This window comes from Sylvia atricapilla, chromosome 3, assembly GCF_009819655.1.
Source record: "Sylvia atricapilla isolate bSylAtr1 chromosome 3, bSylAtr1.pri, whole genome shotgun sequence".
In the NCBI taxonomy this organism is placed as follows: Eukaryota; Metazoa; Chordata; class Aves; order Passeriformes; family Sylviidae; genus Sylvia; species Sylvia atricapilla.
In genome coordinates, this window is record NC_089142.1 from 20,576,206 (window position 1) to 20,601,371 (window position 25,166).

At 38.6% G+C, this 25,166-nt stretch overlaps 1 protein-coding gene across 1 annotated transcript in view; it reads left to right on the top strand.

The window, feature by feature from the left end:
• The window catches only part of ARHGEF10 (Rho guanine nucleotide exchange factor 10), a 107,060-nt gene that overhangs the window by 27,591 nt on the left and 54,303 nt on the right, over positions 1-25,166 (top strand). The window contains 14 exon segments of the mRNA XM_066314903.1: positions 858-1,028; positions 3,191-3,481; positions 4,387-4,450; positions 5,616-5,695; positions 6,579-6,635; positions 9,230-9,393; positions 12,395-12,511; positions 13,669-13,783; positions 16,135-16,247; positions 19,862-19,939; positions 20,179-20,358; positions 21,631-21,747; positions 23,519-23,611; positions 24,078-24,248. Coding sequence (XP_066171000.1) covers positions 858-1,028; positions 3,191-3,481; positions 4,387-4,450; positions 5,616-5,695; positions 6,579-6,635; positions 9,230-9,393; positions 12,395-12,511; positions 13,669-13,783; positions 16,135-16,247; positions 19,862-19,939; positions 20,179-20,358; positions 21,631-21,747; positions 23,519-23,611; positions 24,078-24,248 — 1,811 coding nt within the window.

Genomic DNA, 25,166 nt, shown 5'->3' on the forward strand with positions numbered 1-25,166 from the left:
CAGATCCAATCATCTTTGCAAGGACTTATTTTTCATTTTATGTTACCTGAGGAAGGGGAGGGAGGGAGCCTTATCACCTTCAGGTAAATTTTTATAACATACTTGTGTGTTTACATCTTTATCTTTTTAGGGTATTATTTTATGCTGTAGGTACATGAAGGGGTTTAAATTTTCATGGGTTTTCCCCAGTAGCATGGGGAAACTGCCATGTACTTCTTTCTCCTCCCTCTCCAGCCCCATGTACAGTGCCAGATCTGTGCTCCAGTATCTTCCCAAGCACAGAGAAAAAAAAATCCCACATCCACCCTTCCTGTCCATATTAGGGTGTCATATTTCAGCCATTACTTCTTCAGAGGTTCCACATCCTCCCTACACCAGAATGCACGTGTTTGGTAAATTGGGCTAAATGAGGTCCTTGGTTTAAAGTTATTGTCACTGGAATTTGCACAATGTTAGGAAAGAATAGACATAGGAGTTTTGAGTTAGTAAGGAAAAAGGACTTGAAGTTATAAAGTTGCAATGTCCCTGTGCAAATAAATTCATCTGTGAAGTTTTCTTGGTTAAAAATTGGCTGTTTAAGTGTTTTTTTCTAAAAATCTTCTAGCTCATTATGACAAAAGCAAGTGTATTTGCATTATTACTTGTTTATTTCTTTCCACGTAGTTTCCTTGTTTGCACTAAAGGATTTATTGAAAACAGCATGAGCTTATCAACACATCAATCAACTTTTGTTCTGTTCCAGTAACCTAAGAATCTAAGGGTTCATTGTGTAAGCTTCATTTGTAATGTGGAGCATTTACTGGTCCCATGAAATCATTCTTAAGAGCAAGCAACCAAAGGTGTGTCTTTCTGCACAGTTCTAGGGCATGAAGCAAAAGCCACGGGTCCGAATGATGAAGAGGAGGATGAGGGAGAACAGTTTGACTTTGACAGTGGAGATGACATACCAGAAGCAGACAGGCAAGCCCTTGTGCCACCTATTCCTGGTCCTGGAAATCACACAGAGCACCAAGAGGCTGGTGCTGCAGGTAAGTCAGCCTGTTGGTATGTACCTCCCTGGGCTAAATAGTCAAAACTGATCATAGGATGCCTTTTCTTGACAGTGCAATATAAGGACTTTAACAAGAGTTTTCCATGATGTTATGGCTTGCCCCTGAGGGTAACTCAAGTTCTTCTTAATGGATCTCTTGCAGCAGATTAGAGTGAAATGCCACTGAAGGATTGGTGTTTGTAAATATACATATATTGGGTTTTTATAAATATACACATATTTGGAACAATTGGTTGCAATGCAAAGCAAATACATATAGCCATTTTGGTTGTTATTATATATAGTAATATGGAAATACCAAAGCATAAAGATACCACCTGCTTAAGAAATACATAAGGGAAAAGAAAGGAAGAAAGAGAAAAAAGGGTAAGAGTAGGAAGATACATAATCAGCGCCCATGGATCTGTGATGAGGCTTGATTGAAGTGACAATTGAAAGTCTTGATCTGTCAGGGATGGGGAGAAAAGCCCACAAAATGCAAAGCCTGGTGGGTTAATGCGCTCTCAGGTCAGGTGAGAGTGCCCAAGCACTTCTGTGAGGGCGAAGTTTTACACTGTCTTTTGATCACGCAGTTCTCTGGTGGAGGGTGGCAGAAATGAGTCTGAGGGCACTTCAGGGGTTGTTGACTGTTTATAACCTCTTCTAAGGCAGCTACCTCCAATGTCAGTAAGCCTACATGTGAATGTGACCCTCTCTGGGAGGAGGGCATGTGTGTAATGGAGGGCAGTTTGGCATGATTAAAAGAACCATCCTGTCTCCCCAAGGTCTGTCTCTTTCCAGCCTCAGAGCCATTTGTTGTCTATGGTGGTGATAAGTTCACCCCCTGTCTTATGCAGACCAGAGGTTTGTCATTGCACACCCAAAACCTCAGTGCCTTCTCTTTGCAGGCTTGCCAGTCTGGCCTCAGCAAAGCATCCAGGCACCTCTAAAAATGGTCAATTTGTTTTGAGTCATAGCCTAGTCTCTCACACATGGAAATACCCTGCAAGTGTTTTGAATATTCCTGCCAGTTACAGTCATGGTAGATCTGATAGGGAAAGTGACCATCACATGTAATTCCTGTGAGGTTTCCCATTCAAGTGTGACTTCCAAACCAATGGATTGGACGTAGTCTGAGTGTCATGCTAAAGAAAAACCGTATATCCTTGCTAGTCTTGAGGCACATTGATGGCTTGGGATAAGCTGTTTTACAGCGAAACTTGCTGTTTGCTGAGCTTGAGATGTTGTGCATAAAACTAAGGGGTGTTTGAATCAATGAACTTCATTCATAAACAGAAGTTTTTGCTAAATATTGAAACATTTTTTAATGACATATGCAGATGTTCCCAGTGCTGAGGTGTAGTCTGGAAAGTGCTGCTCAATTCTGCTCAAATTGCTAACAGCTGATTTTGCTTACTTTGATCCAATTTCCTTTTGTAAACAGATTCAGTGTGCTTATGACAATTAAAGATAGATAACTCTTCGGGTACTGTGCAGTTGGACAACCTGAAACTTAAACACTATCTTTTCCTGAGCATCTGTTGCTTGCTGACCCTTATTGTGAAGTTGTGCTTACAGTTGAAAATCATTTGATCGCTTGGGATGCAGCTCTGGAATTCCCTTCAGAGGGGCCTGTGGTTCTGCTGTACCTCAGCATGTCTCAAAAAATACTGGGAACTTTGTATAACAGAAAACAATACATTTTCAAAGAGGAAAACTTGTAAAGTTCTTTTATTTCTCCCTTTCTTAACCGAATATTTTCAGGACTGCTCTTTGAGGAATGTCCCTCCAGTGAATTTTTCTTGTCCTTGTGGCTACCCCTAAAACGTTGTAGTTGTGTTTGTAAGATTCAAATTCATCTAGAATCCAGATTTTAACCTTTTGGATTTAGACTGTGTTGACTCATGTGCTTGTGTCAGTCAAGTTACTGTTTTTCCATGTCCATCTTTGTAACTCATTTTGTCTTGCTTTTGTTGCATTCCTCCTCTGTAAAATGGGGAGGTTGGCACTACTGTGTGGCACTTTTGAGTCATAGGTTGTAAGCAACTTGTATAGTAAAGATCAAGTCAGTGTTTAGCATACTTGCAAAGAGCTATTCAAGCAGCTTGATCAGGTATAAAAAATAAAACTTTGTATTTTTGTTTAATCTTTCAACTAAAGGAGCTGATAATTTAGAAAATGGTGAGAAGCCACAAACATCAGAACCTGCTGCAGAAGGCACTCCAGCCAAAGTAAATCCCTACTCAGTCATAAATATTTCCCCAATCCAAGATCAGGATCCATCCTCATCACCAGAACCAAGTCCTCAAGATGAATGTGCAAGTCCCAGCTTGTCAGGTGGATATTCTGTCCCGGTGCCTTGTGGATATGCCGTGCCCTCCAACCTCCCTTTGATTCTGCCAGCCTACTCCAGTCCTGTCATCATACGCAGCCTTTCTGTCGATGAGGAAGGTACTGTATTTACACCCCTGACTTGATTTGAAGGGGAATCTTGGTTCATCTCAGGTACATTTCCTGTATAGTGAAATACACTCACTCAGCCTGGGTGAGTATGATTAATGCTAATTACTTTTTAATGTAATGGAATAATTTCCAGATCCAGAGTTCGATGTTCAGGCCAAATGGTTTCTTCTCATACCTTTTTTTGTTTTTTCTAGATCCTGGCAAAATTCCTCTCCCTTTTGCGTTATCTATATGCATTTCTGATTCTTTATTTTCCAACTCTTGTGGATTTAGAGTTGCTGTGGGATTTTTCCCTTGATGATTTGATGAATTCTGTCTTCCACTACAATTTTGAGACAGAAGAGGAAACTAGAAAGGGAAATAACTATGGATTACTATAGAAACAAGATACCATTTTGTAACCAGACTTGAGATATTTGAGCTTAATGTCAAGACATTAGGAAAAGAAAGCTCCTCATATCCTGCCTTTTTGTTTTGTATTCTTAATATACTTTCCTTTAGCTAGGCAGAAATTCTTCTGTAATTCCAGCCTTTGCTTTTTACCACCATTAGGAATACTGTCAAATAAAAGCAAAAGTTTGTGTGGTCCTTAGTACCTGTACAGGAATTTATTTATGTTTTAGAGATAGAATTAAATGCCTCAGTCATTATAATTTCCTCTTAACAGCTCTTCTAACTAATGGCTGTGTCTTTGAATTACTTAATTTTCAAAAATGAATGGTGTGAAGAAACTTCAAATTTTTTTAAACACGCGTAAGAATGAAACTATTGTAAAGAAGAAGATTATTCTTTAGCAATGAACTAGTAAAAGCAGTTTCTTGTGCTAAAATGTGCCATTTGAGCCAAACTGACGTGTTATTGCAAGTTTTTTTTTTTTTTTTCCTAATTGGCAGGTACACAGTCAGCAACTGAAGAATGTCATTATAATTCTGTGAACTTGGAGGACCCTCAGAATAGGTAATGATTTGTAAAACTGTAAGTCCTAAGAAAGCTTGCCTTTGATAAGTATTTCGTTTTCCTTATCTGATGCTTTCATGTTTATTGGTTTAGTTTTTTTGCCTTTCTTAGTCCCGTAATTCTGATTGTGTACTATAATAAGCACCCATGTGTGTAACTATGCATGAAATGTTTTATGACACTGGGTTGAAATTTTATAGAGTGATGGCAATATCAGCTGCATCAGATTGCTGGAGATTTTGTCTAGCTTGCTGCTTTCAGCAGGACCACTGCCAGTACTCCATCAGATCAACCATGGCCTTGCTGACTGAGCCTTGCCTGCTGAGCCTTCAAACCCTCCAAGGATGGAGGTGCTGCAACTGCCCCAAGCAGTTTTCCCTGCTGTGCTACCTTCCCTTCCACTCTTTGCCTTCCCCTACCTCCCCAAATGTGCAAACCAAATCTTGCAGTAATCAGTCTGTTGACCATTTCCTCTTTGTCTGGCATTAAAAAAAAGTACCCCAAAACAAACCCAAACAAACAAACAAAAAAAGACCCCTCATTCAATCACCTCTGTAGTTCTCTTTTGGATAGTTGTAGCGGCTCTTGGATCACCCCATAACATCGTTTTCGCCAATCTAAATTATATCCATGTCTTTTATCTCCTTCCTTGTAAACCATGTGCTTCAGTCCCTGACTTTGGTTTCTCTACATCTTTCTAGAGGTAATTTCAATTTCTCCATAGCTCTCCAGCAGGGGAGTGTTAGGAAGCCAAAACTGGATGTGCTGCTACAGGTCCAGCTCACTGGCACCAGGTAGAGGAGGATAACAGCTTTGCCTGATGGCTCCTGATGTAACCCAGAATGTCTTTAATCCTATTTACCATGAAAAAGCTCTTCACTGTTTCTGAGAGAATTTCCTGTGTTCTGGTAGATGAACTCAAGAGTGGAGTATTTTTTATGATTGTAAAGAAAGTGTTTTTAATTTTCTGACTAAAATTGTCAGACTAATAAATAGAACAGATTATTCATCACTCAACTATGTGCTGCAGCAACATTTTTGAGTAATCAGCAGCCTTGGAGTAGAAACTAGAAGGCAGAAAGATATTTACTGCCTGTGTTCATGGTTGCTTAAAAACATTGTGATGTAACTTTTAGTTGTTTTATTTTATGGCCTCTTTTTCAAGTGAAGATAACCAGACCAAGAGAGAGGATGATGCCCTCGCCAAATGGGTTGCAGATCCTGCAAATACAGCATGGATGGAAAGTAAGTAGCAGTGAGCACTGAAGTACACCTGTGGAAGGTGGTTGGTTTTAAGCTGTGATCAGCAGTGTGTGTGTGTCTATATGCACAAGCAGATTTTATGGAAGTGTCTATGTTCACTTTTGCTGTTTTTAGATACGTTTACAGAACCAAGCTGTACCAGTTAGAACATTCAACAGTGTAATGAAGTTGTATTTTAGAATAAAGCTAACATTCACTTTCCCCCGTTTGGAGTCTGAGGACAGGTTATCCTGCCTGTTCTCAGCTGTTCCTACTGGGCTGGAGGTTCATCTTATCTATTTCATGAAGTGACTGAAGAATTTGCGTTAACATTCTGCCTCTTAATGTACTATGATGATCATTACATTGTTTAGTTTTGGTTCTTTTTAAAAAGTCAATTTCAGCTTTTCTACAGCTGTGCAGTAAGGCAATGAGCAGCCTTTAACAGGCATAGAACATACCATACTTCTGTAAGAAGGAGGAAGAAATACTGGCTTTTGAAGTGGAGTTTTGTTATCAGGCTACCAAAGGTCATCATAAGCAATGCAGATAAAACTGAAATTTCACAAATGCCATGTACTACTTTGTGCATTATTACAATATTTGAATGACTAGATGTGCAAGCAAAATGCTAGTGGTGAGTGAGTCATATCTCCAATGTATTCATATATGTCAATATAACCAAAATTCTTTTAAATAGAATAGAATATTTCAGTTGGAGAGGACCTACAGCATATCAACTGCACGACCATTTCAGGGCTGGCTGGCCAAAAGCTAAAGGCATGTTAAGGGCTTTGTCCAAATGCTTCTTAAACACTTGGTCTCATTCAAATTTTAGGAAATTTCTAATTTGTTTGTTTTTTTTTTTTTTCTGTCTTGGTTTTAGACCCGGATGAGGTAATTTATGATGATGTGCCAAGAGAAGATTCAGACTCTGAACCAGGTTTGAGGTCTTTGTAATGCTGAAAGCAATGTAAAACAGAATTATGTGCATGTGTACTAAAAGGTGTTTGTTAAGTACCTAAAATATATGTAAATAGGATTAACATTGTGTCAATGATTGTCAATAGGTCTTAGAAAGTTCAGAATTATACTAACACTTAGGAGACTATATCAGCAGTTTTCCTATACTGCTCTTCTCAGAAGCTGAATTCTGCTTTGTTTTATAGATACTGTTCCAAAAGCTTGAGTATTTTGCATATTAGAGAATTACAGTGTTGGGTGTTGTAGCTATAGTGCCTTCAACAAGGCAAGGTAGTTAGGAAAAGGGTGTTCTAAATAGTTAAATGATGTATGATAATGTATCATTGTTATGGTTATAGAGTGTTCTTTCCTTGAAAGTCCCCTTCAATATATAAATGCTTGATAGATGGAAGAGATGGTCCAGAGAGGCTGTTCACCATCCTGATTGTGACTCTACAGAAATGTCTTATTTCAGTTTTGAAGTGGTCCACTTCTGATGGTTTGTGACCATGTTTGTAGGGGGCAGAAAAGATCTCTAAGTAGAGATCTTGCTGGAGTGAAGATTTTACCTTTACTGGAAATGATGGAGTAAGGGCTCAAGAAGCATATTTCATTGAGTTCTTGCTCAGGTTTCTTTTGCAGTTTTTGGGTATAGTGAAGTCTGCTTAAAGATTAGTTGCTACTGACTGATTTTGTGTTTGAGTGAATTGGCTGATTGGGAGCTCAGCGACTTACATGTCATGGTTCTCAGAGGGTGTAGGTGTTTGATACTGAAATTGTTAACGGATCAAGAAAACATTTAAGCTTTCTTGTGGGAAAACCACATTAATCTTTAAAGCTGTAACAGTTTAATTTCTTCTCCTTACTAGTGTTCAAGCAAGGTGTTTTACAAATTACTACTGAATTTTTTTCATTTTTTATTGGAAAGTACCGTGTTGCATTCATGACTTGAATGCTTATATTACTGGAAGTTCCCTCAGTGCTACTTTAAGCAGAGACATCTTTGTGCTGTTGCTGATCAGCCAGGAAACATGTACACCAGGCCCAGGTGGCTGAGCTAGGTGGGATATAGGATATGGAGCAAAGCTCTGCTGAGCATATTGGTCAGAATTTTTAGCTTAACCCCTAAGACATTGATTAAAATTTTGATTTTCATTTTGTCCCCAAAGACACTGAAAGATTCTGAGGAAACAGGTAGTAAGGGAAGTTTCGTCTTCATACATTCATGATTTTGATGTTTATTATTTGTATATTTTGTCAGGGAGATGCAACTATTCCAAAAAAGGTTTCAGTCAGACAATCTACATTAGCACATGGACAAGATGAATTCACCCTGTCATGGGGTAAATCCTGCCCAAAAGCTGACAGTACAGGAGTTAGACTAGCATAAGTCTTGATTTATTTTGATTTACTGTGATGGTTCTTTTAAATTACACATTGTTCTAGATTACCACTAAGATGTCTTCTTCAGTAACAATATTTTAAGGACAGCCTTGATATGCATGGGGATTTAAAAATTTTTTAAAAGATCTGAATCTTCCAAATTAGACTAGAATCCTCTAGTGTTAATTATAAAGAATTTAATTAATGTTAATATTAAAATCCAGGATTTAGATGGACGGATGTGTAAAATGTCTCAGCTTTTCTTTTGAGTGCATATTTTTTCTCTGTTTAAATGAATCGTCAGTCTTAAAATAAAAGCACAGCTGCTGTTTCCTGAATTTAATAGGGGACATTTAATTGTAACCTCTGACAATAGTGATTCCTGGCAGAAGTGTTGTACCATGACAAGTCCACACTTTTCTGCTTGTAATGACAAATGATGCTACAGGTAGAGTGCATTCCTGTTTCCCAATAAGCAATTTGCTCTAAGTTTTCCATTTTATTTTGAGTAAGTTTTATATTCTTGACATGTGTGCCAATGGAAAGACCTGTGTCTTTAACAGGAGGTACTTTGGTCAGCCTTTGGAATATAGATTTGAAAAGGTTATGTCTTGAATAGGTTAATACTTCAACTTTTTAGAGTAAATTATGAGCAAGGTAACTGCCAGGTGTGGGAGGCTTCCAGTGACTGGTGGTGATGAGTCATAAAACATCATTGTGTAACACCTTTCTTGCTACTTTGGTCTGATCTGTTCTGGTGGAAGTAGTGACATTATCATTTGATTCTTGCAATGTTTTAGCATTTTTCATTTGAGCTGATGTCCCTAGGGACAAATGGCAAACTTACAAATGGAAGGATGATGCTTCTCAGTGCAGATGTGCATTCTCAGCGATAGTTTAAACTTCCTTTGACATTTTAAATAATTTTGTGGGATTTGGATACAGCAGTGTTCTTTGATTAGCACATGTTTCTAAAAGGATCTTGGTGTGGACCCATAACACTGTCCTTTTTTGGTACTCTGTTTCAACAAAGACACTTTGGCTATTTGAATATTGGATTTAATTCAGAATTTTTAATATGCATACAAGAGTCTGTACAATTCTTTATAGCATATCCTGAACAAGTTTTTTGGTGTTTGAGCAACCATACATTTCAGTGTAGCTTTTTTTATTTTGGTTTAATTCTTGCAGAGGAAATGATTTATGATGATGTTGAAAATGGTGATGATGGTGGAAACAGCTCACTGGAATATGGGTGGAGTTCAAGTGAGTTTGAAAGCTATGAAGAACAAAGTGATTCTGAGTGTAAAAATGGAATTCCCAGCTCCTTTTTGCGAGGCAACCACAAGAGACATGTATGTATCCTGCAGTGCTGCTCAGTCATTGAGGTTATCCTGGTTTCCAACACTTGCCTTTCTCACCTGTATTTCTTTTTTTCTTCAATTCAATTTCAAATGCCATCAGCATCTTTTTAAAGGAGATACAAATCAGTGTGGAAGTGACAGTGTATAAAACGTAAAAGGGAAAAGAAGAGATGAAGATATTAAACAGGAATTTCTTAAAAATTTAAAAACTCAAATTGGATAAAAATGAAAAACGAGATTATTTTTGCTTATGGGCCGTTGCTTACCTCTTCTTTTGCAGTTGTTGGATTGTCTAAGTGGTAAATAAGTGTAGAAAATAATGTGAAGAATAAATCAGTACAAGCCTGACAAGAATTGAAGGTTTGGGATCTTTAGGTGCTCCAAAGTCACAGAACTCTTCGCCACTTCTTTCCTAGCTTTCTGTCTTAGATCTGCAGATTACTTGTTTGGATGTGACTGAGCTTATAAAACTTCTGAAAGTAAAAGGTTTTTATAATCAAAGAGAATTCTACCTCTTAGGAGAGAAGAGAGGTGGCATGATTGAAATGATCCATGTGTGGCACTTACCTTTGGCTCCATCTGTTCTGCGGGAGGCAGGAGGACACAGGTGACACAGGTGCCTGTCCTCACTGCATCTCTTCCATTGCATAGGGATAGAGGCCCCAGGCGCTTGCCTTCTCTTTGCCTTGGCTCCTTTACTTCTGCCCTTGTGCATGCTCATTGTGAGAGGCTCTCCAGTGTGTGCTGGCTAGGGGCAGATCCCCAGGAGCCACTTGGCAGCTGTGTTGTGAGCTGCCTCAGCACCCTGTGGCTGGAATGTGTAGGGTCTTATTTCAGACAGAGTGTTATTTCATAGGACATTTATTTTCATTTTGCAGGTTTCTTAACTTGATGAGAATAAAAGCCTTGCTGTCTCTATTTCCCTCCAGTACATGTTACCTGCTCTCCCCTCACCTCCATCCTTGCTGCCTGTCCTTTGGAAATCAGGGAGTGAGCAATTAAATGCAAGACTTGAGCCCATCCAAATCTGCACTTTGTAAGCTGAGTGCTTGTCCTCTGTTTTTGTCTTGGTTTTGTTCTGACCAGAATGATACTGAGCTGCTGCAGCTGTTTGTTTGAGAGGATTTTTAACAAGACTGAACAAACTGTTTGATTATTTTTTGTTCTAAATACCTTGAAAGAGACTAGGAAATTACTTTGCATGTGAGTGTGGAAGCCTTAACATGACTGCTGGCTTATTCTTTTTATTTATTTTTTTTTAATCTTCTCTTGCTATCCATAGCTTCAGCTTTGGCCATAGTCATAAGAATCCATTTACATATATGAACAAAGCAAAGTTTAAAGCCATTTTTTTGGAAGTCTTAAAAGTATACTTTGATCTGTCATGGAAAACTGTTGGCAGTGGTTGAATGTGATTGTACCAGGATCAGGCACAGTGTCTGAGCAAGAGACCCAAGGAGTGATGACAGAAGAGGGGTGTGCCCTTTGGTACTGCCCTGCAGGTGGCTTTTTCAGGCCTGTGACAAAAGGTTTTGGGGATTGCCTTGTGAGGATGGGTGTGAGAAGGTGAGGAACACTCAAGCTGGTGGATGGAAAAGTCAGAGAGGTTCATGCACCTGGATGGGTTGCTGGGAGATAGAGAAATTGGGAAATTAGGGAAGGGTTTTGGCAGAGAGTGAGGAAAGAAACTTATTTAAGACTGCTGAAAAAAGCCCCACAACAAACAACTAAGAAAACAAGAACAATAACCCCAAAAAACCAACCCCAGCCCTCCCTGCACTGGTGCTTCAACACGGGCAGACACTACTCCTCTTTATGTGTATTTTCTCTTTATCCATTCCTTGCACTAGCACTGACTTCTCCGGACTTGCCCTACTTATGATTTTAGTTTTAGTTGAAAAGTATGGCAAGGTTGGAGGTGGAATTTTTAATTTTAAGTGCTGATATGAGTTTCCTCAAGGTCACCTTTTCATTATGAATCTTATTATTCTATTTATTTACTAATTGATTTTAAGAAGGGAAGGCTTTTGTGCTGTTAAATATTTCTTGTCTGTGAACCAGATGCTATTCTTCATTATTCTGTTGTAATGCTAGAATCATCATGTTAGAGGTAATTACATCTTGACCCAGCCTAGTGGAGCTACATGCTGGGCCTGTCGCTTTGTTTTCAACTCAGTATGCCTTCTCTTTCCTGAGGCTTTGATCTCTTGCCAAATAACTCTGTTGATATCAAGCTGAGGGGTTTTCCACTGGACTTCTATTATGGGGCACACCAAATAGTTTCCTCTTTTTTTTCTTTCGTGGTTGCATTTTAACCTCTTTTGTCTATCTTTGTCAAAATGTTTAACAAATGGTAGTTAGTATTCTAGAGCATTCCTTTCTCCGTGATAGTTTCCTTACCTTGCAAACAAATATATTCATGTACGAGATGGTTACACCCAAGTTCATACAATGAGGCTATGATGCATGTGGAAACTACAAGAACATGAATCCTGTTAGTGTCTCCTTACCTGACTCACTTCCCTGTCAATTTCCATATTCTCAGGTGCCAGCAACCTCCACAGGTTCTTCAGTCTCTGAGTCACTGTTTTGAAGGATAGTTTGAAATCCAGACTAGAGTTTGTGCCCCAGTGAATAATGCTTATGGTTAAAGCTGATGTATTGTTTCCGTGTGGTATTTAAGAGAAAGGCACAATACAGTTAATATATAACAATATAGTTACCTTAGTCTAAGTGGCTTTGGCCCTGTCTTTACAGAAAAGCACCTGGTGGAGTTCAGCAGTGCCCAGGAGCGATGGTCCCTTCCTCGGACTGAAGCTTCCCTCAGTGATAGTGTTCCCTCGGTGATAGTGTTCCTTCAGTGGTAGTTTAGTTTTAGCTTATTGTCTTTGTATCAGTAGATCAATGGGGCAATGTGCATGATTTATGTGAGTGCTTTAGCATGAAGTTTTCACTACTTTTTGAAAAGATTGTGTCTTTTTATACACTGTAGCTTTCTCATGACCTAACGCGTTTAAAGGAGCATTATGAAAAAAAGATGAAAGATTTGATGTCAAACACTGTGGGAGCAGTAGAGATTCAGCAACTAAAGCAAAAACATGAGCTGAAGGTAGTGTAGCTGATTTTTGTAACTAGCTACATTTAAATAATTGCTTTTCCAACACAGACAATGTTGCCTTTTATTAATAGCTTGAAAAAGTAGACAATAATCTGTATGAAAAAAATTCTGGATGTGCTGAATTTTTATTGTGCAGTCTTAAATTAAGGACTGTAATATTGCTATAGTCTTAAAAATACCTGGTCAAGGACCTTTTCTCATGCTTACTTTAAATGTTAAGTCTCATAAAATGAGACAGGGCATTGTCTTTCCCTGCTAACTGGTGCCCTTACCCCCTAGAGTGTGAGCCAGGTGTACAACCCTAATGGTTCTGACACCTTGGCTCCATGGGGCTAGCCTAGCCCTAGCTCTGCAGCCACAGAGGATCAAATTTGGAATCTTCATACTCTCCATTTGGAGTGGAGCTGGTATGAAAAACTGTGTTTTTGCTAAAAGCTTCCGTCTCACACGCAGAAATTGCCTGATTGCAGTAAGACAGCTTTGTTTGTGTTCTGACAGTAGTGGGGAGTTTTTGTTGTGATATTTTGGGAAGAATAAGTACAAAGAAGGGTATTTTAATAAACATTTTCCAGCAAAGCAAAATTTCTTTGGTTTGTTTCTTTTTTGTTCCATAAAATTTCATTTGGCTGTAGTGGGGTACTGTAAGATTATGGTATTCTTAATTAAATCAATGTATTTCTTAAATTAATGAAGTTTTAGTCGTAACTTTTTCCTTCATAAGAGTGTTTGTTTAGGAATATAGTAATATATAACTGAGTCTAGGGGATTATATTTAGGTCAGAAATACTTGAAAGAGTTATTGGGACATTGAAAGATGGACGAGACCTCTGACTGTTAATGACTTGTGAGTAGTAGGTATTTGTTCCATAAGATTTAAGACTATTTAATAAAGTTTCTGTGTGAGTGCAGAAGGGTTCTTAGGCATTTCCTCTCTTTTAGACTTGCACACCATATTTCCATGAAGTAAGTCCTTGTCTCCAATTTCTATTTTATTTTGAAATACAGGAGCTCAGCTCTGAGCTTTCTTGGTTCTCTCTACTTACTATATATTCAATTGACTTTGAATGATATTGGTAGCCTAAAAGTGTGCAGGCTCAAATGTTTTCCTGTTATTCACTGAACATGTAGACATATTTTTTATCTTACAGATGCAAAAACTTATGAGAGCTGCTCGAGAAGGTACCAAAGATGGACTTGAAAAGACAAAAGCAGCTGTGAAGAAGGGTCGTTCCTTCATTCGGACAAAATCTTTCATTTCTCAAGGTATATGCTATTTACAGTCTTTCTCTTTGTTACATTCTCTAGTAATTTCTGAGAAAGAAGGTGAATGGCCTAGCAAACTTTTTTAGTGGGAGCTGAGAGCTAGATGCAAGAAATCAGATATATATCAAAAATATATGGTATAATATTCAGTTCAGATGACAGTATGGTCAGTGCATCTTGAGCAGTGTTTTCTGTTTGGGGCAAGAATCTGAGTGACCTGAGAAACCACAGAGAAGTTGACCACAGAGAAGGGTCCGCTTAAAAACAATAACAAAAAATCCCACCAAGCAGTCCCCTACCACCAGGACTAGGGAGAGAATTAGGAGGGTAAGAGTGAGAACTTGTGGGTTGAGATAAAGGCAGTTTAATAGTGAACATAAAATCCATACACAAGCCAAGAAAGACAAGGAACTAGTTCAGTGCTTCCCAAGGGCAGGCAGGTGCTTATCCATCTCCAGGAGAGCATGGCGCTATCACATGGAGCAGGTACTTGGGACACAAATGCCATCACCCCAAACAGCCCCTCCCCTTACTCCTCCTTCTTCCCACTTTATACTGAGCAGGATGTCATATGGTCTGGAATATTCTTTTAGTCAATTTGGGTGACCTGACCTGGCTGTGATCCTCCCAACCTCCTGTGACTCCCAGCACCCTTGCCAGCATGGCGGTATGAAAGGCAGAAAAGGTCTTGGCTCTGTGTAAGCCCTGCTCAGCAATAACAAAAACATCTGTATATTATCAACCCTGTTACCCACACAAATCCAAAATGTAGCTCCATACTAGCCACTGTGAAGAAAATTAAATCTACCCCAGCCAAAACCAGCACAGTTACACAGTCTGTCCAGGTCTTTCCATCAAATAACTCTTGAATGTCAGGAGAATGTGCTGTTGAGACATGGTTTTCAGTGGAGAAATAGTTGACTATTTTTAAAAGTTCAGTCCTGTAAGGCAAGGAGTAATGCTTTCTGTGCTTAAGAGTGGAAGCAGGGGAGAAGACTGCACTGCTTAATGAGTTTGATGATTTTTGAGGAGAGCTGAATTTGGGTTGGGAGAACAGAAAGTGATGTAAAATCAAAAAGCCACAGAAATATTTGTGTTTTTTTCATTACCTGAGAGCAAGTGACAGTCCTTTGTCATGAGCCTTGGCAGCAGCTGTCCACAGGTAATCTTTTCAAGAGACAGGTGGTGGTAAATTAAACTGATTTCTTTTTCAGGATAAATCTGACAGATAGTATATCTTCCTGCTCAAGTTTCTACCCAACTAAATAAATGGTAGTAACTTCAGAGCTTATAAAACTGCAATTCTAGGAAGCTAAAACCACAAGGATGGAACAAAGTATTTTGATTGAGAGAGGTAACATAAAGTTGCATCCTATCTGTATGGGCCAGAACACATCTGATATCTCTGTCTTAACCTCTGACTGCTTCTCAATTTAGTTAATTCACAGATTGAATATAGAAAGGTACACAAAATGAGGTGATCAAAAAATATATCCTCAACTTCTTGGAGTTGAACAGATGAAAATGATCTGCAGGGCAGTGTTACAATGGACCTGGCATTTCTTCTTACATTTCTAGAGGTTGGGTTGCAGTCAGTGTATCTGTGGATGGCTAAATATCATAACCACTTTCCAAATCAGCAGGGAGCTAGTGTAAAATTTTTTAAATAAACTCAAAAGTTTCTCCTAGCCATCAGATCTGCTTTCCTTATTTGTCTTTTTGTTCTAAGACAGTTTCTCATACTGTTCTTTATTTACGTCTCCTTTCCTTGTAATCTGCTTGTTTGGCTGGCTGTATACTGCCACCTATCACTTCACTTCGGTGGTGCTTTTTCAGTAGAATTTTTACCCACAGAGCAATGCAGAATCCCTCACTTCTTTCTGATGAAAGCAAATGTTTTGGTTAATTTGGCTACTTCAGTTCAGCCATAGAAGGGTGTATGGAATTTTTTTAGCTGGATCATAGTATGGGTGTGATCATTTATTTTAAAACTGCTGGCCCTGGAACTGCAGTGTTTTAACCCAATTTATCATGTCCTGCCCTGTGGACAGCCTCTTTCTCCTGGCTGAGAGGAGGGAGTAGAGGTCAAGCAAAAGATGCTTAGGCTGTCTTCAACTGTGGGCTATTAGAATGCCTTTGAAAGGTGTTCTGTATCAAAGTGCCTATTGGTGGTAGCATTCATGTGATTTCACAGATGATACAGATGTGTTGGGAATTTTATTTAGTTTGCGAAGTGAAAATTTGTAATTTCTGTGCTCAGATGACAGGGTCTTCACTTTTTTGGTTTTGTTTTGCTTTTTTCTTCTTTCAATCCTCGTATAGAAGCTGACATTTTGGTTATTTGTTTGTAGATCATAGATCGTCTTGTCTGGAAGAAGAAGAGCTGAATTTATTTATTGACGTGGACTGTATGCATACAGAAGCAATTATGACTCCTATGCCTGAAGGATTATCACAGCAGCAGGTAGTAAGCTTTGGGAAATGTGGTGTTAATAAACACCATATTTTTTCTCCCCTTCTGCTCTGCACCAATGGCTCTTAGGTGCCTTTGGTCTTCAAACATATTGGCATTTTACTTAAGTGGACATCAAATTCAGAACAGAATAAGAAAACCAGGTTTTTGAAAATTGGTGTGTGTGCATATAGTTGCATCAGTCCTGAATTTGCCTAGAGGTGCAAAATGCTGGTTGCACTATAAAATTATCTATAAGAACTATATTGTTTCGCTACCTGAACACTTATACTAAATGTGGTGGTTTTGAGTGAAAAAAAGAAAAGAGTTAAAGCATTTTACTGAACCAAAAAACATTGTTCCCGGTGCTCTGGGGTTTCTATTTTACATGTAGAGAATGTCCTGTATGCTCTTTGAATCTAAAGGGGTTTCTTGGTTAAAAAAATCATCCCCAGTAAAGTCAAATCTACAGGAGAAATCATTCTGCTGTTCTCCACCTCAAACTGTATAGTCTCTGTAGAAATCACAAAAAAATACAGAAATCAGCATCAGTTTAGAAGTTTTGGCTGAAAATAAATCCCTTGGGTTCATGTTACTGTATTTTAAGACAACTAATAACTGTATGAGAGGTTTTAGCTTCTTGTGATGTTGAGTCATGAGTTAGTGGGTCAATACCTTAAGAAAATGAGCAAAACACCAAACTAAGGGGCAGTTGAGGAGAGGGCTATATATTTTCAGGATTTTTAAATTTTGTTTTACCTTTTGCTTAGGTGAGGTTCACTTTTCTCTTGTCTTTAACACACTGAAGTGCTAATCTTGTATCAAAGCAACTACCAGACCATGTTACATTACTGTAAAATTTTATTATAATGTGAGTTTTCAACATCAGTCTGTATGCTCTTTCCTTCTTTCCAAATAGGAATGTGAGTTTCAGTGGGGTGGTTTTGTACGAATAAGTTTATCCTCTTTTGCAAAAAAAACCAAGAGTGTTTGTAGTTTGAAACAAAGGGGTAATAGTCGTGTAAGTCCTGACAAGAATTGCTCATCTGCCCAGGAGAAGCTGTCCAAGTGGGCAGGAATGGAGTTATGAAAAGCCAAAGCTCAGCTGGAGCTAGTGAGGTGTGAGGGGCAACAGTGAAGAGTTTCTGATAAGTACACTGGCAACGAAAAGAAGCTGAGAAAAACACGCTGCGCTGCTTGGTGGGTCATGGACCTGTTGCTAAAGGGTCAAAACTGTGCCACCTTTGCCCTGGGTTTTACTGGTGAGGGCTTGTTCTCAGAACTCAGCCCATGAGCCCAGAGACAGATATGCTGGGGTGAAGCCTACTCTGCAGGTGGGGCAGCTGAGGCCATTTGGACATACAGTATCTGTGGGACCAGATGGGATGCATGCTGTGGGTAAGGCCTTTCTCCGTCATCTAAGATCACAGTGATCAGAAGACTGGGAAAGTGTCACACTCTTACCCACAAGAAGGAGAATTGAGTCTGGGCCTCACCTCAGCCCCAAAAGTGATGGAGCACATGCTCTTGGGAGCTATGTCTGCATTCAGCAGGGCAGGGGGGTGAGTGAGGAAAAAGCAACATAGATGCACCAGAGTCCATTTGTGCATGACCAGCTTGAGCCTTTTTGAGGTGACTGAGGGTTGCTGTGGTGACTTTATAGGCAGAGAGCAGCAAAGTGTGTCAATTACTTCTGCCTTAACAGGGCTTTCAGCCGTCTCCTGAAGTATCCCTGTACTCCTGTAGGTGAGATACAGTCTCTATGGGTGGAAAACAGGTGAGGACATCATGCTCAGAGAATCCACATGTGGTACAAAGTGCAGCGGGTGGTCAGCATTAGTGCTGTCCCTCAGGAGCAGGCATGGGCCTCTGGCATTTAAAGCCTGTGTGAGTAATCTGGCTGCCAGCTGCAGTGCACATCTGGAGGTGATGCCAGACTGGCGGGGTGCAGCAGCTGTGTGGGGGAGGTTGGCTCCTGGTCAGCAGGGCTGGGGTGCACACAAACACTGGAGCAGTTCATGGGGGGCCAGCACAGCCTGGCTGTGGGAAGGACTCACAGCCCTGGGCGCCCCAGGCCAGGACCCCGTTCCAGCCCGGCTTTCCTGTCACGGCAGAGCTGCTCTGTGGACATGCTGGCTTCAAACAGCAGGTGGCATGATGGCTTCTGTTTTAATCCTGGTGCCTGCAAGTGCTGGGGCTCATATCTATTGCAATACCCTGAAGAATATTAAGTATTCTTTTGTATATTATAGGGCCTGAAATTTTAATTTCTATAGATGTTTATTCTTTTCAGAAGAATGAACTGTGACTAAAAGTAGGATTAGTATTCTTCACCAGAGCTGCTGATCTGCTATACCAAATAAGACACTGCTAAATCCATTCTAAATACAGATTAGACACAACTAATTTTGCTGTATTTATCTTAAGCAAAGCCTCAGATATAATGCAAAATACGAGTGTGGAGAATTTAAAGGCAGTTATGGTGAAGGAGGCAGGAGGTTGTCAGGTTCTGGAGCAGAAAGAAGCAAACCTGAGATTTGAGTTTCATGGTTGTTTAGGGTATCTAAAAATAGCAAAATAAGCAGTTTTTCTTTCTCTTACAGTTATGGAAAGTGGTTTGATCCTACCCATGTGCTGTCTTCTCCCTCATAGTTCCCCTTTTAAAAACTCTGGGGTGAGCTAGATTAGGAAATGGATTTGAGTGAAAACAAATCTTTATAATCAACCAGAAGTCTAATTGATGGCAAGAGGCTTAAATTCTAAACCAGATTGGTTCTCCAGTCCTTCCTATCCTGCCACCCGCATGTACATACAAAGTGCATTTCAGCTGAATTACAGAAGCAGAAGGTGGAGAAGGAGGTGTAATAAAGAGCCTGTAGTTTAACATGAAATATGGTAGCTTTTCCTGAAACTCTTACTACTTTGTCAGTGCATATAAATATAGATAACATGGGGGTTTTCACTTGTGCATGGTAATACCCAAAAGAGAATGCTGACTTGGATACTTTCTCAGTGGAACAGTTTATATGGCCTTAACTTGAAAAGGCAATTAATATTTGCTTGTGTGCCCTTCATATTGCTCCTAATAAATTTATAAAACCTATTAAAAAATTAGGACTGATTTTTGAAAACTTATTACCTGTTTTGTTGTAGCAAATCACTTTTCAACATCATCTTATACCTAGGATTGTTTCCATTAATGCCTACATATATACATTTAAGGTGCATAGAATTATAGAATATCGTAGCTTGGAAGATCACTAAGATCGTTGATCTTGGCCCTGCATGGGACAGCCCTAAAAGCTGCACCAGGTGCCTGAGACCATTGTTAAATGCCAAGTCAAAACACAAGTTTTAAAAGCAAAGCTTGGAATTACAACAGTCAGAAAAAAATTACCACTATCGCTAAAATAGTTTTTGTGTTCTTTAAAATAAGTTCTTTTAGAGTAATAGTAAATCTAATTACTTTTGAATGGAATCTGTATTATTTTATTGCAGTTGCAGTATTGAAATTTGTTTGTATTTATTTCGTTTTATTAATGTGAGAATTTTATCATCATAATTTCCAACTATAATGAATGTGCTACCTGATTAGAGCTTTGGACAAAACTTTGTTGTTTCAACAGGTTGTGAGAAGGTATATTTTGGGCTCTGTAGTTGATAGTGAGAAGAATTACGTGGATGCTCTCAAAAGAATCCTGGAGGTACCTTAATATCTTTTGTATTTTATAATTTTGAATATTTGAAAAAGAATCATTAAAGATCATTAAAAAAATCTGTTTTATGATTATCAGATTTTGCTACAGATGCTTCATGCTAAATGTAAATCACTAAATGCTAAGTGATTTTGTGTGTGCGTGTACTGTTGCATAAATTTGTTTCTCTGCTTATAGAAGTCCATTTCTTTGTTTGTTTAAATCAATTTGCTTTTTTTTTTCCACAGCAATATGAGAAGCCCCTTTCAGAAATGGAACCAAAATTACTAAGTGAAAGAAAACTTAAAATGGTCTTTTATCGAATTAAGGAAATTCTTCAGTGCCATTCAATGTTCCAGATTGCGCTGGCGAGTCGTGTGTCTGAGTGGGACTCTGTTGAAATGATCGGTGATGTCTTTGTTGCTTCAGTAAGCAAATGTGTCAGAACAGATAATCTCGTTTTATTTTAGTCTTGTTTTTCCATCTCCATATCTTTCTAACTTAGCTGCTTTATTCGAATGTTCTCCAATGCCTGTGGCAACTGTCAGAGTATGCATGTACTATCCTGATAAGGAAACTGACACCAGCACGTCTTCAGCTCAGTTGGCAGATGCGAAAGGATTGTGAGAAAAGTTTTCAGGCTTTGATTAATCTTTCAGACATTTAAGTAAAAAGTTTATTTTTATGAGAAATTATAGATTCACAAACCCACCAAAATTAAGGTTAGACTGAGGCTCGGAATCTTGTAAAAAATAGGTAGTCATAACTAGTAGTGTGCAAGTAGAAAGAAACCACAGTGGATAATGTCCTGAATTCCTAAGTTTGAACTGAGGTGGGGCACTGATAGAGTATTTGTAAACCCCTATTCCATCATTAATGGAGTCCATTCAGTAAAGGACAGAATTAGCTAATTCTTTAAATTAGAGAAAACAAGAAGTGGCCTTGGTTGATAGAAAAACGTTCACCATGAAAGTGAGGCTTGAAGAGGCTGCCTGCCTTCTGGCTTGAATGCTTTGTTTTATTGCCACCCAGGTGCTGGAAATCACCACCTTTTCATGCCTGCTGTAAGAGAGCTGGAGTCTGATCATAGTTCATCCAAAATGAAATAGTTACTAAAGGTCTGTTGTTTAAAGCAAACCTGCTTAGTTGTGACTGAATCAAGTTAGATAGTCTTAATGAGACCAGCTCTGCAAATGAGAAGGATAAAATTACCAAGAAGGCAATGGCTGGTGATCTTACCATTCCCATGACTGTTTGCGGGCCACACAATCTGTCTGCTCTTTTGGTAGGTCCTTAATAGCTGAAGTTAGGGAGTGAAGGCCCCTGAGACTTTGCTGATTTGCTTAATCTGGAAGACAGGTAGTGAGTTGATCAGGGGATCTTAGCTGTCACTTTGAATCTCTATAGATGCCCTTTGATGGCTCATAGTCCTCAGATTCTGCCCCAGTGTTCTAGTCAAGATGAAGCAATTTCTGTAAATACATTTCTTGTATTCACAGCTGTTATATTTTTTTGTTGCCAGCCTATCTTCTGCAGTATGGGAATATTTTGGGTATTACTAGTATATCTGTATATCCAGCACTAGGCCAAGCAAAGCCCTTAGTTCTGAGTGAGTCCCTAACAGCCAGAGGTCTATATAGCAGTGCTGGCAGAGGTCTTTTGTACTTTTAGTTAGGATTTGCCCTTTTTTTTCTTTTCAGTTTTCTAAATCTATGGTATTGGATGCATACAGTGAATATGTAAACAACTTCAGTACAGCAGTTGGGATTCTCAAGAAATCTTGTGCCACCAAACCTGCCTTTTTAGACTTCTTAAAGGTTAGTTCATTCATTCTTAAAGTAATTGTGCATATGCAATAAATAAGAAAGTATGAGTTATAATCTGGGAGGAGATTTGACTGCTGGTTTTGTCTCACTGTTTTTATGGGCTTAAGGTCTGTTTTGTGGGTTTGGCACAAAAAGACTCCAGGTGATGCCCTTCCAGTATCGTATTTTTGGTATAGTAATGTGCTGTTACATCTGGGATGTATTTTGAAGTGCACAGTAGTTTTATTGTTATTCAAATCAGTTTATTGGTGTTTGCATTACTTTATTTGGCTAAACGTTAGGATTCTTCCTTATCACATGGGCTTCAAATAGTAATTCACTGTATGAAGTAACTTTTTAATTTAAAATCTATTTTCATTCTAATTTGTTTATTGTATTGTGAGGAGTAGTGTGTTTCCATTCCACAACAATTTCCCTGGATTTTGAAGATGGTGTTTCTGGCTTGGGGTTGAAATTGGTGATTTTTTTGCAGAAAGCATACTACCCTGTTGCATATGTTGCTTGTCATGATGTGTATGGAGAGCCTGGCACACACAGCAGAAGTGCTGCAAATCCCTAGGGTTGACACCTTACAGAGGGTACACAGAATCCATTGCAAGGTTTTTGGGCTGAGAGTCTGAAAGCTGAGCTTGTCCCATTCCCCAACCATCCTGGATTGAGTTGTGCCTCTCAGAGCTGGTCACCCTGTCAGGTCTGTTACAGTGGTCCACAAAACAGTAAAACTGGGTGCCTAGTGCAACTCTTAGGTTGCCTAGAGAAGGGTGGCAGGGATTTATCTTCAGATCTTAAATTAACTAACAACTTCTTGGAGTGTGGACAACTCTGTGCAGGGTGATACTTTGGAAGCCTTAAGTACCGTGAAGATCAGATTCCAGTGAACATGTACTCACATGTTAAACATGCTCTGCTCTTAAGAGCGTGTTTTTTCCAGTAGACACATAATCCACGCCTCTCATCACTTCTTGTCAGGACTACACTGGTTCTGCTTTGCAGAAACACAGCCAAACTCTGATGACAGATGACACTTCTTTAACTTTCCTTACTTTTTATTTTTTTTTTCCCCACCAGCAATGAAGGTCAAAATCTTCACTACTTCTGTTTGGATAAAAACAGATGTTTGTATAGATAACGATGGAAAGAAACTGTTGTGAAGCTGATAGTTGTAGCAATAAATAGCAATTTAGAACACAACACCAGTTTAATATCATTTAGAGGTTTTTTTGTTTTTAATATTGAGTATTAATATTTCTTTTAACCTTCTTATTTCTGGCTTTTTTTGCACATGCAAAAGAAACTTGTCTGATATTATCTGCCATTCCTGGTAACTGAAATTAATGGATTCTAACATTTTTCTTTCCAAATATAAATCAACAGTTTTTCCTTTGTTTCCTCCAAAAAGAAGATCAAAATCTCAGTTTGCACAGCACTGAGATTATGATGTTTTTCTTAGATTTCCCCTTAAAAACCCATAGGTAGGGTTTTAGATTTATAGATGCTACATTGCTGGCATGGTTTTAGCCCAGCTGTATTTATTAAAGGAGGATATTTCAGTTCAGTGGCAGGCCATCATTTTAATAGTGACAAGTCTTTTAGAAAGATTTAATATTTTTAATGAAGTTTTGATAGTAAATGGAAGCTTTACAGTCTTCCTATTATAATTAATGTAAGCAATGTAGTAGAATTTTTAGGAAATGTTTCCCTTTCATTCTGTAACTGGTGGAAATGTGCTCATGGTATTAAATGTGGCTTTCTTGCATTGCAGCAGTGTCAGGAGTCAAGCCCTGATCGCATTACACTGTATGGTTTAATGATGAAACCTATCCAGCGTTTTCCACAGTTCATTCTACTATTGCAGGTATGCTGTCCATGTTTAAATGAGGAATAATAACAGTAATAAAGATAATACAATATTATTATGACAGTAAATATCAGAAAAAATTCATTTTAAATCATTGTTTATAGACACATACATATTACAGTATAATACTGTTTGCCAGATTGTTTAATGTTATCTCCCTTCTCTGTAATTTTGTTAAGTAAGAATGTATGTGATCCCATTCAGTATATTTTTGAAGAATTACTAAGATATTCGGGAAGTTAAGCAATGTGCCGTCTGAATATTTATTAGGTGTTTATTGGTCTTATTCTTTAGTAGTACTCAAGTAAAGAATATAGTGTAAGTATACATCCTGTAAACTTTGGAACCTAACTTTGAAAATAAATGTGTGGTTTTTTTATTTTTTTTTGTTTGTTTGTTTGTTTTGTTTTGTTTTGTGTGTTTTGTTTTGTTTTGTTTTGTTTTTTCTATAATTCCCCCTCAGGATATGTTGAAGAACACTAATAAAGGACATCCTGACAGATTACCTCTGCAGATGGCTCTTACAGAACTCGAGACACTGGCAGAGAAGTTAAATGAAAGGAAAAGGGATGCAGATCAACGCTGTGAAATAAAACAAATAGCAAAAGCAATGAATGAACGTTACCTGAACAAGGTACGGAAAGTGGGAGAATATAATGGAAATGGAGGAGTGAATTTCTGGGCCTTGAGCAATCTCTACAACAGAGACCAAAGATACAGCTCAACCACATGGGGTCGTTCTAGTGGTAAATGTGAGATGTGACCTACCTCTGGGACAGTGCAGGCTCACCACTGTGTGCTGGAATGGGCAACACACTGAACTAGCCTCAGCAGAATTTTTTTGTGGCAGCGTAGGAAATAATAGTATAAAGTAAAATCTCATGTAAATTTTCTGCATGGAAAAATTAAACTTATAATTTATCCCAGAAGTGAAGAATTATTCCTATGTAAAGAAAGGGACCGTGTCCTTTTACAGCAGTGCTTCCAGCTATGAAGTGTTCCAGGATGTGCCATTGAATGGGTCCAACATCTTCTTTGATTTAAGAAAAATCTCAGTCTATTTCATTCATATATTTGAATTGTACAATGGAAATGTCTGAAAAGAACACTAGAAGACGTTCAGTAAGAAGGAAGGAGCAATCTTTTTTATTTGAGTTTATTAGTAGCTATCTGTACTGTGGATATATGTATGCTTGTTTTATTTGTATCATAAATGATTCCTTCTTTCCCATGAAGCGGGGCATAAATGGTTCAGTTGCTGCTTTTGTGAAGTTACAGGTTATTATCCTGTGGACTCCTTCTGAGATAAAGTAGTGGGGATGGCACATCTTTTATGAAAGTGACAGTTAACCAGAAAATGCTTGTTTTAAGCTATTTACCAGGAATGGAATACTGAATTTATTGTCATACTGGAACAGTATTTCCATTCTAAGTGCATTAGAAGATGGATTCAGACATTTTGCTTTCTTTTCTAGTTGTCATAATCCTGCTTCTTGAAGCAGCTATTAATCATCTGAAAATAGTTCCAAGACACAGAATGTGCTTTTGAAGA